General features: G+C 33.1%; 1 protein-coding gene across 3 annotated transcripts in view; it reads right to left on the bottom strand.

The window, feature by feature from the left end:
- Positions 1 to 18,443, bottom strand: part of GLS (glutaminase) — an 81,811-nt gene that overhangs the window by 50,863 nt on the left and 12,505 nt on the right. For all 3 annotated transcript variants that reach the window (XM_046018500.1, XM_046018501.1, XM_046018504.1), the window contains exons 2-7: positions 17,376 to 17,472; positions 16,895 to 17,016; positions 12,330 to 12,459; positions 11,057 to 11,136; positions 8,313 to 8,476; positions 907 to 965 (exon numbers count right to left, since the gene is read on the bottom strand). In XM_046018500.1, coding sequence (XP_045874456.1) covers positions 907 to 965; positions 8,313 to 8,476; positions 11,057 to 11,136; positions 12,330 to 12,459; positions 16,895 to 17,016; positions 17,376 to 17,472 — 652 coding nt within the window. The remainder of the gene's footprint in view (positions 1 to 906; positions 966 to 8,312; positions 8,477 to 11,056; positions 11,137 to 12,329; positions 12,460 to 16,894; positions 17,017 to 17,375; positions 17,473 to 18,443) is intronic.

The raw sequence follows: 18,443 nt of genomic DNA, 5'->3' as shown, positions 1-18,443 counted from the left end.
TATTTTTATTAATTGGGCCGAAGGCCCAAATATTCTTTATGTAACCAGGGTATCCCATCTTTACTAATGCATCTACAAAGCCATGTTGTTATGTTTTTTATGCTTGGAAGAGATAAACACAGATTCACTGAAGAAAGTATACAAGTGTTCCAAACATAAGTGAGATTTATTTTAATATAAATGAAATTTATAATTAGAAATTAAAAATCTAAACAGTATCACGCACTCAAATCATTTTCAAATACTTATTCCAAACAACATTAGAGCTTCCAATTATTAAGGCAAACCAGACACTAAATCAAAACAGACAATGTAAAACAATACATAAGAAAAATAATATAACTTAATAATTGGAATAAGTCTTACTTATTTTAGTTATGATAATAAGCAAAACAAATGAAAGAAGTTCAAATGAAAATCATGAATGTAGCTCCTGAGAGTAGTAGGACTTCGGAATATTCAAGGGTAAATGTACTTTGTCTTAACACAAAGTACCAAAACATTTGTTCCTACATATGCTGATGACAAACAGTTAACAGTAAAATGCTTTTAACTGTGTTTATATCTGTTTATTTTCAAAGAGCCAAAAGGAAAGGGAAGAAAAAAATATCAAAACTTTAAGAAGAAAAACCTCTGTGCCTATTGTTCAGCAGAGACTTCTTTTTGACTTTTTGCCAGATCTTCAGGTCAAGGGTAACTGAGTAACTCTTATAATGAGTCATCTGTTCTTTAATTTCGTCCTTGAGATTGTATTATTTATTGTTAAATAAATAAGAATTTTAGCTTTATACCATAAGATTTTTTAAAAAACTTTTCATAGTTCTACATAAATAATCCAAGATTCATCTTTATGCCTTAGTTATTTTTAAAAACTTACTAGGTTAAAAGGAATTGTCAACATTTTACCTTTATTAATGAAGTCACAACAATTGCACCAGCATTTACCATAGGATTGTGTGGCTTATCTGTAAAATATAAAAACAACAGCATCATTTCAAATACTTGGTATCATTTTCCATGATGCACAGGTATTTCCCGTGAACATATATCTATTTTCTTTATGTAAGATATCGTTACTCTTTTTTTTGGCAGGGGGAAGAGAGGGTGAAAGAATGCATTTAAGTCATTTACTTATCAAACCAATAATATATTTCTATAATAATTATATAGGAAAACAAAGATTCGTATGTTTTGAAAGACAGTGAATAGCAGTATAAAACTACATCAAAATTTCCTAACTCTGCCATTTACTAGCTATTTGACTGCAGGCAAGTAACTGAACTTCGCTGTGCTTCAATTTTCCCACTGTATGTTGGGAGTAATAAAGAACATCAACACCTCAGTGAGTCATAATTTTGAATGAAGTAAAACATGAAATGCTTAAATGTAAATGGCACACCCTTATGCACTCGAATAATATTATTAAAAATAATCTTGAAAAAAGCATATCTAGTATGAAACCACTCTTGCTTTTTAAAACACCTTATTTTGGGGACACCTGGGTGGCTCAGTCGGTTAAGCATCTGCCCTCCACTCAGGTCATGATCCTGGGGTCGGGGGATCAGCCCTGCATTGGGCTCTCTACTTCTGCCTACCCCCTGCCTACTTGTGCTCTTTCCATCAAATAAATAAAAATCTTTAGGGGTGCCTGGGTGGCTCAGTGGGTTAAAGCCTCTGCCTTCAGCTCAGGTCACGATCCCAGGGTCCTGGGATCGAGCCCCACATCCGGCTCTCTGCTCCGCAGGGAGCCTGCTTCCTCCTCTCTCTCTGCCTGCCTCTCTGCCTAGTTGTGATTTCTCTCTGTCAAATAAATAAAATATTTTTAAAAAAATAAATAAATAAAAATCTTTAAAAAAAAGTGCTTTATTTCTGTTTTTATGAATATACATACATATGCAGAAAAAGAAAACACAAACACTATAAAGGGATATACCTATGATAAAAATATTACATGGGATTCAAATGATATTCTGTATTTTTCTATATTTCCTGACAATAAAGATGTGTTTATTTTTAAAATACTTCAAATTTAAGTTCTTCCAAAATCCTATCTCTTCTAAATCTTAGAACAAATAGAATTTCAAATCTCAATTGATTACCCTGTCATTTATGGCATGGCACAAATGCCAAATATTAAGGCCTTAGGACACTGAAAACATTTATCCGAAAGCACAATTCCTAATTTACCTGTTTGTGGTAGTGATTTATTTTGGGGGGAACAAATTCATATCTAACTTGACAATCCAACAGAATTGACTTACTGCATAATTATTATTTTCCTTAAATTTTAAGCAAGTTACCTTCTATAAAATGAATCTATAACTAAATAACTCTGAGCTCTGGAGAACAGCCTGGCAGTTCTTCAACAGTTAACAGTTTCCATATGACTGAGCAATTCCATTCCCAGGTATATAACCAATAAAAATAGAAATAAATAGGGGCGCCTGGGTGGCTCAGTGGTTAAGCCTCTGCCTTCGGCTAGGGTCATGATCCCAGAGTCCTGGGATCAAGCCCCACATCAGGCTCTCTGCTCAGCAGGGAGCCAGCTTCCCCCTCTCTCTCTGCCTGCCTCTCTGCCTACTTGTGATCTCTATCAAGTAAATAAATAAAATCTTAAAACAAATAGAAATACATAAATACATGCAATAAAAATTTTCAAACCAATGCTCACAGCAGCATTATATGTAATAGTCAAAAGGTGAAAAACAATTTAAACATCCTGTCAACTGTTGAATGTCTAAACACAATGTGATATTTTTATTGTGATATTATTACCCATACAATGCAATGTTATTCAGCAATTTTTTTTTCTAATTCTATTAACTATTTTCTTGTTTTATGAATCATAAATAGGAGAGTATCGGGGTTTTTTGTTAACTATTATTATTTTGTTATTATTTTTACTAACATATAATGTATTATTTGCCTCAGGGGTACAGTTTGTGAATCATCAGGCTTACACTTCTCAGCACTCACCATAGCACGTACCCTCTTCAATGCAATTTTTAAAAAGCGAAGTACGGATGCAGTCTACCACATGAGAGCACTTTCATACGCTAAGTAAAACAGGCCAGTCATAAAAGACCAAGTATCATGAGATTTCATTTATATAAAATATCCAGAACAGGCAAATAATCTTTTGTTTTTTTTTTTTTTTCTCATTTTATTTATTTTTTCAGCGTAACAGTATTCATTCTTTTTGCACAACACCCAGTGCTCCATGCAAAACGTGCCCTCTCCATTACCCACCACCTGTTCCCCCAACCTCCCACCCCTGACCCTTCAAAACCCTCAGGTTGCCCCAACCTCCCACCCCTGACCCTTCAAAACCCTCAGGTTGTTTTTCAGAGTCCATAGTCTCTTATGGTTCGCTTCCCCTCCCCAATGTCCATAGCCCGCTCCCCCTCCCCCAATCCCACCTCCCCACAGCAACCCCCAGTTTGTTTTGTGAGATTAAGAGTCATTTATGGTTTGTCTCCCTCCCAATCCCATCTTGTTTCGCATTTCTGTACACCAACAACAAGACTGAAGAAAGAGAAATTAAGGAGTCAATCCCATTTACAATTGTACCCAAAACTATAAGATACCTAGGAATAAACCTAACCAAAGAGACTAAGAATCTATACACAGAAAATTATAAAGTACTCATGAAAGAAATTGAGGAAGACACAAAAAAATGGAAAAATGTTCCATGCTCCTGGATTGGAAGAATAAATATTGTGAAAATGTCTATGCTACCTAAAGCAATCTACACATTTAATGCAATCCCTATCAAAATACCATCCATTTTTTTCAAAGAAATCTTTTGTTTTTTTAAGAGAGTGAGTGAGCAAGCAGGGGGCTGGGGGTACAGGGAGAGAAAGAATCTTAAGCACACAGGGCTGGATCTCATACCCTGTGATCACGATCATGACCTAAGCCGAAAAAGTCATGACAGAGTCACCCAGGCACCCCCAGAGCAAGCTAATCTATAGAGACAGGAAGTAGATTACTAGTCGCCAGGGGTAGGAGAGAAATGGATACTCACTGCTAATAGGTACAGGGTATCATTTTGGGGTGGCAAAAGTGTCCCAAAATGGATTGTGGTAACGACTGTACAACTCTATTAATACACTAAAAGCCACTGAACTCTATGCTCTAAATGGGTGAATTATATGGCATGTGAAGTATCTCCCAATAACACCGTTAAATTTTTCTTTATTTTAAAAAAATAAAGACAGACTATTAGGTGATTGACAGTTTACCAGTTTCCCCTCGATATAATATCAACAATGTGATTTAGCAGCTACGGTTTAAACACTGTACATTTTGGGTTACCCATGATGATGATTAGCTCCAAATGTTAAAATTTAGTATAATATCACAGTATTTACAATCAAGAGTTCACCTATCCCAAATCTCACTGAGAAGTCTGCCTTCTGTAGGTCACACAAAATGACAGCAACTACTGTCAAAGAAAGTATTACGTGGCAAAAGGGAGCCAAGAAACAAAAAATTTCCAATATTATTCACCTGGAAAAAAAAAAAAAAGATACAGACAGAAAACAATACAGAAATCAGCCTGTGCTACATTCGTTTGTATCTATGTGTGTGCAGCTGTTTATGTGTCTGCCCTTTCATGGTTTTGTGATATTATCATGTTTAGGCTCTAGAGCCTTTAGGAGGCAATTAATGTGTATATTCCAATGATAACACATCAATGTGTGCATTTAATATTATCTAGATCATAAATATTCAGCAAATATCACATCAGCTACATTCAAGACAACCTTTCAAAGAACATTAAACCATTTCATGGCATGACGCTGCAATTTTCAGATGTAAGCAACTGCTCTCTCTGCCTTTGGCTCAAAAGCCAGACACCTCAATGTTTGGAAATATACCAGATACTATAATATAACACCAGCATTACTGCAGTCTAAAACCTCAGTCTAAAATCTGTGACTATAAAATCTACTTGCTTCCTGCTCCACTCTAGGTAGGAGGGGAGAATTGAAAGGTTCTATTTAGAACTTTCATTTAAAAAATACTCATGACAGCAGCATTCATTATTAGCATATTAAGCTAATGAATAAAATCTACCATCTGAAGTAATGACAAAAATTAGCCTGGTGTAATGACAAAATGGACATGGGCAACATATGAAATTTGGGGCACTTTTAACTAGAACGCACAAAACTGTTTAATTTTAGCCAGTATTTATTCTCCAAAGTGACAAAACATGCATTATTCTAGACTAGCAAAAGTTCTCCAACTGCTAAGCATATGAACCTCACAAAGATGTGTGTGGATCATAACTGAGGCTACGTCAAAGGGTACTGATGTACACACTAAAGAACTAAAATGTATTAATTTCAGTTTGACACAGATATTTATATTTTAAGTATTATACTAGAATTTTAAAGGGCAATATAAAAATTAAAGTATATTCTATATAAAGGTTAATCCTGCAGTGCCCACTTACCCAACCACCCAAACTTTGTTCTTCCTATATAAAATTCAGTCCTGTCTTCCTCATGTAAATTAATTCAACACCTTTCTTTCTCAAATCTTTCACAATATAAACCCACATATATATTTTGGCTTCTGTCAATTACACACTTGTAAGATCAGAGTGTATTTTGTCTGCATGTATTAGACAGATGTGTAACTGCTGCCATATCCTTTAGTATTAGCTACATAAGTTACTCAAAGAACCAACATCCACTTACCCTGCACAACCTGTTAACAACAGAGTGGAAGAAGGCTATATAAGTATGTGTTAAGTAATCTAATTTCTACTGTAAGATAGAAAAAGACTTCACTAGGTGACAGTTGTTTCCAAAAATTGAATATCTCCATCAAGTGACCTACTTCTTGACAGAAAGTATCAGACCAACTCTCCACCACAGGACTGAAATGTTTTTATGCTGTAAAAACACTGTAAAACTATTGATGTTAAAAGAGTACGGTAATTTTTTTATTATATTCACATTAATCCTAACTGACCACAAGCTTACAAAGCTAGAATATAGACACACATACTTTTCTAAATTTTATCATGCCAGATGCACAGACACATGCACATATATGAAGTGTATAGTCTCATCTTAAATCTACCCTTGAAGTTTTAAGTATGAAGAAGACGGGTAAATTGTTTTTATCTGGGGCTAGTTTAAAACCAAAACTTTAGAGCATAGAATCTATGCAGAACTTGGGAAGAAGTGGCATAGTGAGGCCTTCATTTTCCCGTTACTTCTGAGACTCCTGGACTTGGCTTGGAAAAAAAAATCAAAGACTATCAAGGTAAAACCTCTTGTTAAACTTCATATTTCAATTATAAACCAGTGCTAAATCCCTAAGTTTTTATGATTTTTTTCTTATAGACTACTGTGTCAGTAAATTATAATTTCTAAACTCATAAAGCTACAGAGCAAAAAAAGGTATTACTTGTATGTTCATGTATTCCATGCCCATTTTATTTCTTTGTGTTTCTCAAATATTTCTTCACATTTGAATTCCTGTATTTGTTCATTTCTGTTCTTTAACTACCTCTCTCAAAGCCAATCACAATTCACCAGAACCACCTAGATTATTCTATTTTGGCTTACATGGAAAAATATTAATTTTTCCTATAAAATGCTCTATCTTGATAGAACAAAAATACTAGTTATTCCCATATTAAATATGAATGTCAATGGGCTTAATAAATAAGGTTCTTCTGCATATGATGTCCTTACTGAAATTGTTGGTTTATGATAATGTCCATAAAATCAACAGCAGCATCAGGACAGAAAGACTATGGTAAACTAAGTAAGAAAATATAATTGCTCTCAAAACAAAGAGAGAAGCACAAGAAAATATCATCTTTTTTCTTTTAACTTTTATTTTAGAGAAAAAGATCGCAGTGGGGAGGGGCAAAGGACAAGCAGAGAGAGAATCTCAAGCAGACTCCCTGCTGACCACGGAGCCCCACTATGGGCTCAATCCTAGGACCTTGAGAACATGACCTGAACAGAAATCAAGAGTCGGATGCTTTACTGGGTGACGCACACCCGAGCACCCCAAGAAAATAACATTTTTATAACTTCATTAAAAAAACAGTAACAAATAACAAGTATTAGGCACATTTCATTTTTGTCCAGCACAAAAATTGCAAAAGTCTATTTGTCACAACCACTATTGCAACAATTAAACTCCTTCACTCTTTCTTTGATTCTATCTTCACTCATCACGAAATGAGCAATACAGTGTATGTCGGAAAAACTGAAATATAGAAACCAATATTAGGTTGGTGTTTAGAATTAAAACTTCTATCAGAAAACAACAAGCAACCAAACAAACAAAAAACGTATTTCGGGGTGCCTGGGACACTCAGCTGGGTAACAACTGCCTTTGGTTCTGGTCGAGATCTCAGGTACTGGGATTGAGTTCTGCGTGGGGCTCCCTGCGCAGTGGGGAGTCTGCTTCTCCCTCTCCTCCCACTCATGTTCTCCTTCTCTCTTGATAAATAAACTCTTTAAAAATAAATAAATAAAGTAAAACCTCTATTAGATCAAAAGTACTACCTTTGTCCTCCCCCTTTGCTTTTAAATTCCTATTAAGTAGTAAGATTTGTTAGTTATCCAACTATTTAACATGTTTCTTTCAAACATTAAATGTTATATAAAAGAAAAAGCAAAAATATTCATTATTATAACCACAGCCACTATAAAAACTTGTTATGCTGGAAGTTTTCAAATATATATGAAATACAAAAGTAGGAAGAATAGAATAAACATCCATATAGCCATCTATGCTAGCCTCAATAATTACAACATATAGTAATAATTCATAGCCAGCACTCCCAACTATTCTCACTGAGTTATTTCACAGCATATCCCAGACACTGTGAGGTTTTATTACAAGCTATTCTCCTATAGGTGGTTAGAAGTGAAACAAAAATCTTACTCCCTGCCCCATCTTCTCTCTAGTCCTAAATATATATATACATTTTTAAAAGTAGGTGATTAAACAAACTAAGTCTATGGGTTTAACAGAAATTCCATGAGAAATGAAAAAAAGCATGGATGTTTTTAATTTTCTTCAAAAATATTAAAAAATAACTTCTTAGTTTTTTTTTTCTGAGATTTTATTTATTTCTTTGTCAGAGAGGGGGAGCACAAGCAGGGCGGGAGGCAGGCAGAAGGAAAAACAGGGAGCCCGATGTGGCACTCACATGACCTGAACCAAACGTAGACACTCAACCGACGGACTCACCCACACGTCCCAACTTCTTAGATTTAAATAGGAAAACGGGGTATTTCTTTTTCGAACTTTTATATTATTCTTACCATCTTCATTTAAAAACAGTTTGTTGAATCTTAATCCACTTGGCTCTTTTCCAACATATCGATGAACATATTCTGTTCCAAGATCATTAACAGCAATGGCATATTTCAAAGGTTTTACACAGGACTGAAGACAAAATGGAACTTTGGTATCTCCAATAGAATGCCTATTTAAAAGTAGATTTAAAAAATAATTAAAATCAACTGGAAAAAATATTTGAATAACTGGAGTTTTTACATTTTAATTCTAATTTATAAAGGTTTTCCCATAATTTTACCACAAGTTTACTTGGATATTAAAGAATAAATATAAATTTTAAAAATACTGCAAAAAAAGGCAAAAGCTTAAAAGTATGCAGGTAATAATATGGTTCAGAATTAGATAATAAATAAGCAATGTGAAAATTTTCCTCTGAGGCCAAAAGGGTTTGGCCCTCCTTTACTCCTACCAGTATTTAAGCATATAAAATGAACTAACCCTTTTAGAAATCAGTCACCACTTCTTCACCCATAGGTTTAATCATGGCTACACAGTGGTGGTTAGTTTTAAATAGGGCTCAGTTTGGATCTCACTCTATTCTCTGAGACCTTGTCTATAAACACCTTAGCCTGTGTACCATATCTATTCACAATTCCAGCCCTGTTAAAATAAACAGCACCCAGCTTTGTAAGCTGTATTAGAGCTGGCATTAATGGCATTATTATTACCATGTATCTAAACAATAGAACCAAAAGAGCTTTATATGTTTCCAAACTGGGATGTTTGAAATGAAGATGTTTAAATGAAGTACAAAATAGGTTTAAAAATGGAAAAACTGACTGACTCTATTATAATGTAAGGGCAGAGATCTTTCCTTTATTCACTGGGATACTAGGTGCTCTGAACTATGCCCCAACACAAACCAGTCAATCATTCATTCAGAGTGAAACTCATTCACAGTCAAACTGGGCAGGACTAATAACCACCTCTGGGCAAAACGGGGTTAGAGGAGACATCAAAGGCAAAGATACACCAGAGGGCCAGCCACCTTACTTCCAAGTATATTATGGAATATAAATACATAGGAATAGATAGTAAAAATATGTAATATTCTTATCATGTTTAGGGATAATTTCTAACTCAGACTATAACTTCAACTTGATAATCATTCTAAAACCTAACAAGAGCCTGTCTTATTACCTTTCATTTAAAAATACATATGCTCTAGTCCAAAGTCAACTTACCTAAAAGAATCATTTCCACACAGAGAATGTTTAAGAGAACAATCACATGCATACCTTGCATTATAATCATTTCCTCCAAATATAAAAATTTCCATTACATGATAAACCATTTCCTCCAAATACAAAAAACAAGGTATCACTCTGTACTAGAATAAAGCCATGTCTTCTCATGTATTTGTGTCCTTTTATAGCACCCAACATTTAATTCAATACACAATTAATGGTTAGTATATCTTACGGGCCCAAATAAGAACAAAAGCATGTGATAATGGAGAGAACAACAAACTAGAAGTTAAGAGACCAAGGTATTTGTTTTACCTCTGCCAGTATTAGAGGAATTTGGGGCCTCACATACCTTAATAATGAATGGGCTAAGTCGTATGTCTTTTTACTGTAAATACTTGAGGAAGATAGTTGGTAAAAAATAAAAAGATAACTTAGAAAGAAGGTATTTAAGATTGAAAATTATAAGGCTAAACAACTTGTAGTTTTAACAAAATTTAGGATAAAATTAATCACTGATATAAATTCATAAAGCTATATGCACTTAGGAGATGTACACCTTATTTTATGTAAGTTACATTTTAATTTAAAAACAAATACTTTAGTAAAAAACAAAAGGAACACAAAGATTGTAACTCTGAGCTAACCCTTCAAATTAATTTAAAAAATTGAATTTTCTGGCATAATTTTTCTGACTTGACAAAACCAAATTATAACATGATAAGAAATCCTTGTATCTTACTCACAGCATAATAAAAAGTCATTCTTGAAAAAATATTCTAGAATTTTATCAACTTTTCAAGGGCCTCACATAATTCATTGATTTTAAAACCAAATCATTCTCTTGGAAGTACCTTCACATCATTATCCTTCTTATAATTCTGCTAGAATGTCATTTGTCAATGGCTCTGCCTACAGCATGAGCACTTCCCAAAGATCGCTTTCATGGACTTATGAGACCCTGAGAGTTGGCGCATGACTTCTCACTTTGCAAGTGACAGACAGAAATTGACTACTATAATACTGTACCGTCTTAACTACCACACTGCTCATTATCAGGAGCATAAGCAACAAAGACAGTGAGAGGCTGTTACTGTTAAACTAAGAAATGGAAACCAATTTTATTAGCGGTCAGTTCACTAGTGAATAATTTCATGTTTTGACAAGTCTGCTTTTCCTAAGAAAACTATAATTGAAGGTACTTGAAAAATAAATACTCAAATAACAAGACTATAATTGTGAATGAGATGAAATGCCTCATAAAATTTAGTGCAAGACTATTTTAGTTGAGTTTTTAAAAATTAAATTAAAATCTAATCTTATTTTCCTTCTTGAATTCCTGTCATGTTATGGCTAGTTTCCAACATAGAAGATGATCCTCTCTCCCTTGTACTCACTGTTACGTAAAATTCAAAGCTTAAAGTTTCCAAACATAGAAGATGATCCTCTCTCCCTTGTACTCACTGTTACGTAAAATTCAAAGCTTAAAGTTGGTTTCCATGAATTTGAAATAAACTCACCTCTGTCCATCTACTGTACACACAGACACACCCCACAAATCAGGACTGAACTTGGCTAGCTGAGGAATATAATCTGCAACCTATACAAAATATTGGGAAAAAATTAACAGAATACAAACAAATAATATTTCTTCTACAAAAAATTCATCTAAATTAAGCTTCCATGAATAAAGAGTTATTTTATAGTACTCAGTGGCTTTGCGGCTTTTTTATAACAGTAGCTTTTTTATAATAATCATAAAAACTAAGGGCAGAAGAGAGTTGAGGATTACAGGTGAGATCTAATTGACTTCTCTCAGTCTCCCTCATTCCATGTTTTCCAATGCATTCTCAATTCCTAGAGAATTGAGAAAAGCACAGTCTAAAAGAGAAACTAAAAAAAAAAAAAAAAAAAAAGAGAGAGAGAGAGAAACTAAGACTTGATTTTCTTTAAAGATTTTTTTTTTTTAATTTATTTGACAGACAGAGATCACAAGTAGACAGAAAGGCAGGCAGAGAGAGAGAGGGAAGCAGGCTCCCTGCCGAGCAGAGAGCCCGATGCGGGACTCGATCCCAGAACCCTGAGATCATGACCTGAGCCAAAGGCAGCGGCTTAACCCACTGAGCCACCAGGCGCCCCAAGACTTGATTTTCTTTAAATGTAAAGAAATAGAACTTCTTTAATCAAAGTCATGGTAGTAGGGTTTCATTACCTAAAAACTTTCAATACAGAGAAAAAATAAAATAGCCCTTAGTATTTTATTTAGAGAATTTTTAAAATTTAATGTTCGAGGGTATCACATTTACAGAAATTCTTAATAAAGTTACTCTTTTTTTAAAGAGTTAAAAGCCATTTCCATCGTCTGAAAATCAAAAAGAATTCTTAAACTTAAGATTTCTCTGTAGCTCAAATAACAAAATTGAATATTTAAAATATTTTAAAAGATTTAATCCAGTAGCTTCACTTAAGCTTAAACTTTTTTTTTTTTTAAAGATTTTATTTATTTATTTGACAGAGAGAGAGATCACAAGTAGGTAGAGAGGCAGGCAGAGAGAGAGGAGGAAGCAGGCTCCCTGCAGAGCAGAGAGCCCGATGCGGGACTCGATCCCAGGACCCCGAGATCATGACCTGAGCCGAAGGCAGCGGCTTAATCCACTGAGCCACCCAGGCGCCCCAAGCTTAAACTTCTTAACTAGCAAAGCACACGAAAACTCCACAACTTGAATTTCTATACCTCAACTTGAGCTTAATTAAGTGACTGGTTTAGGAAAATATTCACATCAAAAATTTTACCTTTCCTCCAGACTGCTTTTTAGCACTTTCAAATAACTCATCAATGTGAGAGGTAAAAGACATAAAGTCAGGAATGACAAACTTTCTTCTAAAGGCTTGTGTCAACAAAACAATGTTGCTCTGAACACATCTGTGGAATGTAAGAAAAAAATTAACTTATGGGTGCCTATCAAATATCAGTAGTTGGTAATAACAATATTAATTAGGAGAATATTTAAACAATTGAGAAATTTGTCATTTTATATAACAAACTAAAATCTATAAATTATACTTTCTATATTATTTTCTTTCCTTCAAGCAGTTTTTCATGAAGTTGCTTGTAGGCTGCTGAACAAGTTTAAGAAATAAATTAGATTGCCTAAAAATTGTGTCAAAAATTAAAAACCAGAGTGTTCCACCAGGTTAAATATCAAGAGCATCTAAAGACAAGTTTCTTAAGCCCACCAGGGTTAAGCATTCAGCATGACATTTCGTCAACAGAAATTGGACTTTAATATGTCACAGCTGAGAGCCTGTTTACTGATCCATTAAGTAACTGCAGACATATATCCCTTAGTTCCTATATAACTATTAGTAGTATTTCACAAAAACCTAACCTTTTTATATTTTAACATATTTTCTCTAAATTAGTGTGAAAAATCTGTATTTCCAAGCTAATAAATAGCGATAAAATCAACTTTAGTCAGATTAGATAAAATACTTGTAACAATAATGTATAATTTTAAATAAAATTATATATAAAGTAGTACAGTAATTAACTCTACTTATACGAATCATCAAAAATATGAAATCACATTTTTCTATTCACTATAAGATATGTAATACACTATGGAATAAAAGGTCTCATTGTTAAAAACTATTTAAAAAGGTATGGTAAACCATGCAGATGGGACAGCATGAAATCTAATGATTTGAACCAATATTCTGCTTTGTTCTAAAAAGGATTTAAGCCAGAAAATCAATATACTAATGTAACCTTAAAGAGCTTTTTAAACAGGTTACAGTGAACCATCTTCTAAGCTCATCTTCTTAAGAGTCTCAGTAATTTGGTAAGAGAAAGTTAAGCCACTAACTACGGGAAGTTATGTAACTTGATTCCTCACAGGTAAATGATGCGATACTATATTAGCTTCTTTGGGAAGGAAAAAAAACCATCCAAATTGGCATCCTTCATAAAAAGTAAACTTCAAATACTCTTCATCTGTTCAACCATGAGAACATCAACATTTTGAGAAAGAGGATTTCCTTACTTTACAGATAAGAAAACTACCTGCAAGTAAGTAACTTGCATTAACTATAAATACTGAAACGAAGAACTAGACACTCAGTATTTCTTTTTTAGTTTTTATATCTCAGTATTTTAATTATAATTGTTCCAAATGAAACATCAAATTAAAATTAAAAGTCTGATTTTCACTTTTAACTATTAATAAAAAATTCAGAGATTTTACTCACTTGGTCAGTATAAAATTAAAATACTAATTTAAAATAATATAGGTTATTTCCAATGACAAAGATGTACCCCAATTACAACATGAAAAAATTGTAGTCCTAATTTCCATTATTAACAAATAGACTTAGAAATAATTGACATCCCAGAGATAGCAGATATTTACTTCAATAAACTTTGTTGAATTGTTTTCTCATAGTTCCAAAGTTAATCTAAAAATTAAGCATGCCAATGATTTCATATTTAATGTTTTAAACAGCAATTTAATTGGCATATATGAGAGTTCTAAGAAATATATACTAAAGAACACATTTCTCAGTAGGAAAAAGTTAAGACAATTCCTGATGTTAAAGCACTTTATCTGTATCAAACTTAAATCCTAATTTTTCAAGAAGTTATACATGAAAAAATGTAAGGACTACTAAGCAAACTTAAATTATTAACCTACTACTAACGATTTAACTATTTAAAATTAATCAGCACTTTTAAAAGGAAGCTTTATAATTAACAAAACTCTACAGTCAGTGAAACTGGTTTGTTACTGTTTTTCCCTCTATCAGAAGGTGCTAGTAAAGCTGTGGGACTGACTTCACTGGTGAATTACTGTGCAAAACACAAACAATCTTACCACACAAGAAAGTGTTCACAGCAAACTGATGAAAATTACATGTAGTAAATGTTTTCGTTGGGAGTTATTTGCATATACATGTCATGAATGGAACTAGAAAATTAGAAGTCCTACATAAAAATGAATTCTGTAAACTGGGAATAATAATCTTTCTTCTTAAATGTTTATGATTAACAACTATAATGCACATGTTTTAGAAAGTATCTCATAATTTTCATCAGTAAAATAACATAATGGAGATGAAGTTTTTTTAAAAAAATCAATATACAGATACAAAGACTATACCATTCATTTTCTTCTAAAACCGAAAAGACCAAAAAATCATGATTACACATAAAAATAGTTCTAATATCTGTACAGTTAAAAATGCATAAGTAAATAAGGCATTTGTTTTCAACACAATTTTCTACTTCTATCAGTTTAAAGGATTATTGGCATTAAAAACAATGAATTATCTAGATGGGTACAGGCAGTCTCCAACTTTCAAACAGATTATGCTCCAAACAGTATGCTTAGAATTCACTTTCCCTTAAAAAAAAAACCTATGTAATCATTGTTGCTCAGGTTACCCTCAAAGGCTAAATATATTAACCACCAATATTTTCTGGTAAAATTATCAACACACTGACTTCAACCAAACCTATCCACCTTTATAAATTATTTCCCTGAGAAAATGAATTCACTGTAATATCTCCTTCCCATCTTCATGGAGAGGAGTTAGTTTATTTAAGCAACATTAAACTAGAAAACTTCTTATTTTGAAAAAGAAAAGAAAGAACCTCTCTGGAGCAATCACCTTTCTAGGTGACCTCAAAAGGTTAATAGTCAGAGGTTTGAATTACTTCATTCTAGAGATAAAAAGAGAAATCGTTATGCCTGTACGTGGAGACTTTTCCATTGCCTGCTTATATAAAACACTAAGCATCTGTCAAGTTAGGAACTGCCTATATTACAATCATCAGTTTTTTTAAGACATTGGATTAGTATTTAAAATATGGTAATTGCTATTCTTTTATATAATTATAGGCAGAAAATTATATGATTATGTTTCCTGGCGTCATAATCAGTATACTTAGTTTACTTTTAATTTCATATTTAAACATAGCAACATGTTTATAAAGCACAAAAAATTTTGAACAGACTAAAAATGTATAAAATACTGCTTTCATTTAAAATTCCAAAGCAATTCCTTATACCTATTATCAAAGATCTACCTACCACCTCTTGACAATTTCACTCTCAGATACACTAAAATAACTCTTCAGAAGGCACCATAATCAAGAGTACTTTGCTCGGAGAGTTCATGAACACTAAAAACAATCCTTATTGCAAAGGCACAGCTAACAAATTATTTCATCCCCTCCACAAAGAAACATATTTTGAAGATGCAAAATTCTTAACACTAATTCTAAGATGAACCTAAAATTTATACTTTATAAGGTCAGCTGAGTTAACAGAATCAAGAACCTTGTGGTAAAAAGACAAGAATCCCAAACTGTGAGCAGTGCTTCACAGCATGCCAGGAAACTCTGAAGGACTTCAGTTAAACACATACCTTCAAATGACTTAATACCTAGGATATTTCCAGGAGACATCTAGGACAAATCACCGAGTCCCCAAAAGAAAATAAAACTAAACAAAAATACATACACACATAAAAATAAATTCTCAAGGTAGATGCTAGAATTCTTTGTATCTATCTCAACTTACCCTATCGTCTAGAAAAAGCCAATGTGTTACAGTAGTGTTTACAGTTGTATACTGGTTTTTACCTAACTCTTAATAGTTTAAAATACCATTTACCTCTTTGGGATCCATTATAAACATGCTATCTTTTAAACCATTAAGAAATCAGACAAGTAGGAAGACATTAATGAGGATAAATACTAAACAAATAGGCAAATATAGGAAAATCAAAATAAGCATGTTCATTCAACCAAATCAAGGTATTAATCTCTAAAGTATCTTTAGTTTTTAAATATTTTCAGGGAAATAAAAGCAGTCAAAGCCCATGTATCAATATGTCTGAAAAGAAGAGAAGCAGACAACGGAGATACATAAATCTAAGGCATTAAACACATGCTGTCTGAAGCCTTCTCATTTTATGATGTCATCTAAATCACCTTGTAGGAAAGAAACAGAGACCATATTGAAAAAGCCTGTAAGACACGCAGAAGAATTGGAGATCCGTTTGTGACAAGTAGAGTGTGCTCTATTCAAACTGAATGCAATCTCCATATACTATAAATTGGAAACGTCGATGCCTACATTTCCTTAGAGTAGTTTCAAAGAAAGTCTACTCTTAGACCCCTGTGTATCATAGAACCTTATGGGCACCACCTTTGTCAAACAACTGATGCTTATAAATCCCCCCTTTTTTCCAGTTACACAAGAAGCACTGGCATTCAAAGATGCAGTTTTGTTTTAAAAGAAAAATCACCATATAGCATAGCAAATCACCATTAAAGGTTTGGCAGAATTTTTTACTTTTTAAAAAGATCTTTGTCTAGCATGACACCATCTGATGTTGTTTGAAGAGTTAATCTTAACATATCCATACACTCTTTCAACCTGGGATCAGACGTTCGCAATCCTGTAGATTTGAGTGCCTGTTTTTAAAAAAATAAGAGTTTGTAAATACATAGTGCAAATAATGTATATGCTTATTCCAACTACAAGTTTTTATTCCTGTATATAAAAATTTCTACCCAGGACCTGAATATGTATATGGGCATTTTAGTGTCACTATTACCCACTTCCTGGACAAGTTTCTCATTGTTTCTTTCATTTTCTTTCACTGATTACCTTGAAATGAGCATGACGAAAATTTGAAAACATAATAAGAGAAACAGTGTCAGTCAGAATCTACATGTCAGATGAGCTTTAAGTCTACATTTTGATATTACTGCATTGTTGATTCAATATTACTGATTTTTAAAAAGTGTAACAGAAGAATATAAAAACTTACTGTAATAAATTTATGAACGGGTATTTTCTCTTGTCCTTCTGCAATTGTATAGAACAGCAAATCTTCCAAGCTAGGTAACAGACCCTGTTTTATTTTACTGAAGGGAAAAAAGAAAACAAAATTAATCCTTGTGCAAACATTCTAATGGATTTTAGGTATATCCATTATTAAATAATCACTAAATCACACTACAGCTAAGCTGATCTACTCATCAAGACTACTGTCATGATAAATGCTAATTTACCAAACTCAAACCAGTTATTACTGAAATCACACTAAAAAAGTAGAAAATGACTTATTAATGAATATAGATTTTTTTAAATCCCAGGTTTTAAAATCTTGATTACCATTTCTAGTGCTACTAATACCTAGTCACCTGTTAACGGTGATACCCACCAGTACAACCTAATACAACACCCAACTCTAATTATAGAGCTCAGCAAATGTTCGGGTAAGAGTCAATACTTTACTCTGTTTTTTAAAAATATGATGACTTTATTTATATATTATTAAAATGTTAACCTGATTATAAAACCTGGGGGGAGACAGCAATTACATACTGGACAATACAGACTAATGTACCAGGTCTGAATCCTAGCTGTAATACTTACTAGCTGAGTCACCTTGGATAAATTAAAGAACCTTTCCATGGTTCAGTTTCCTCATGTGAGACGAGGTAATAGTGTCTACCTCACAGGGTTGTTTATTGTGAGGATCAGTTGACTGGAAACATTCAATGCATTTAGAATGATGACTGGCAGAGAGTAAATACTCAATAGATGGTAATTGTAGTTATTATTTCTAAAGTGATCTGGGCTTATGTATACAGACCAAATGCCACAAATCACAAAGGAAACTGTTAGAATACAATTTTTTTACTATAAAAAAATACATTAAAATCTTGATTAACTAATAAACCAGTATAAGATGCTGTAATTAACCAAACATTTAAACAAGAAAGGAATTTTTTCCTATCCACTAAAAAGCTTTCCAGTAAACTATAATGAAATTATCTTTTTTTTAGCTCTGAAACTATAATTAACACATTTCCATATTCTGAACAGCAAT

The sequence above is a fragment of the Meles meles genome, chromosome 9 (genome assembly GCF_922984935.1).
Source record: "Meles meles chromosome 9, mMelMel3.1 paternal haplotype, whole genome shotgun sequence".
NCBI lineage: Eukaryota > Metazoa > Chordata > Mammalia > Carnivora > Mustelidae > Meles > Meles meles.
Note: the sequence above shows the minus strand (reverse complement) of the source record. Positions and strands in the feature narration are given on the sequence as shown.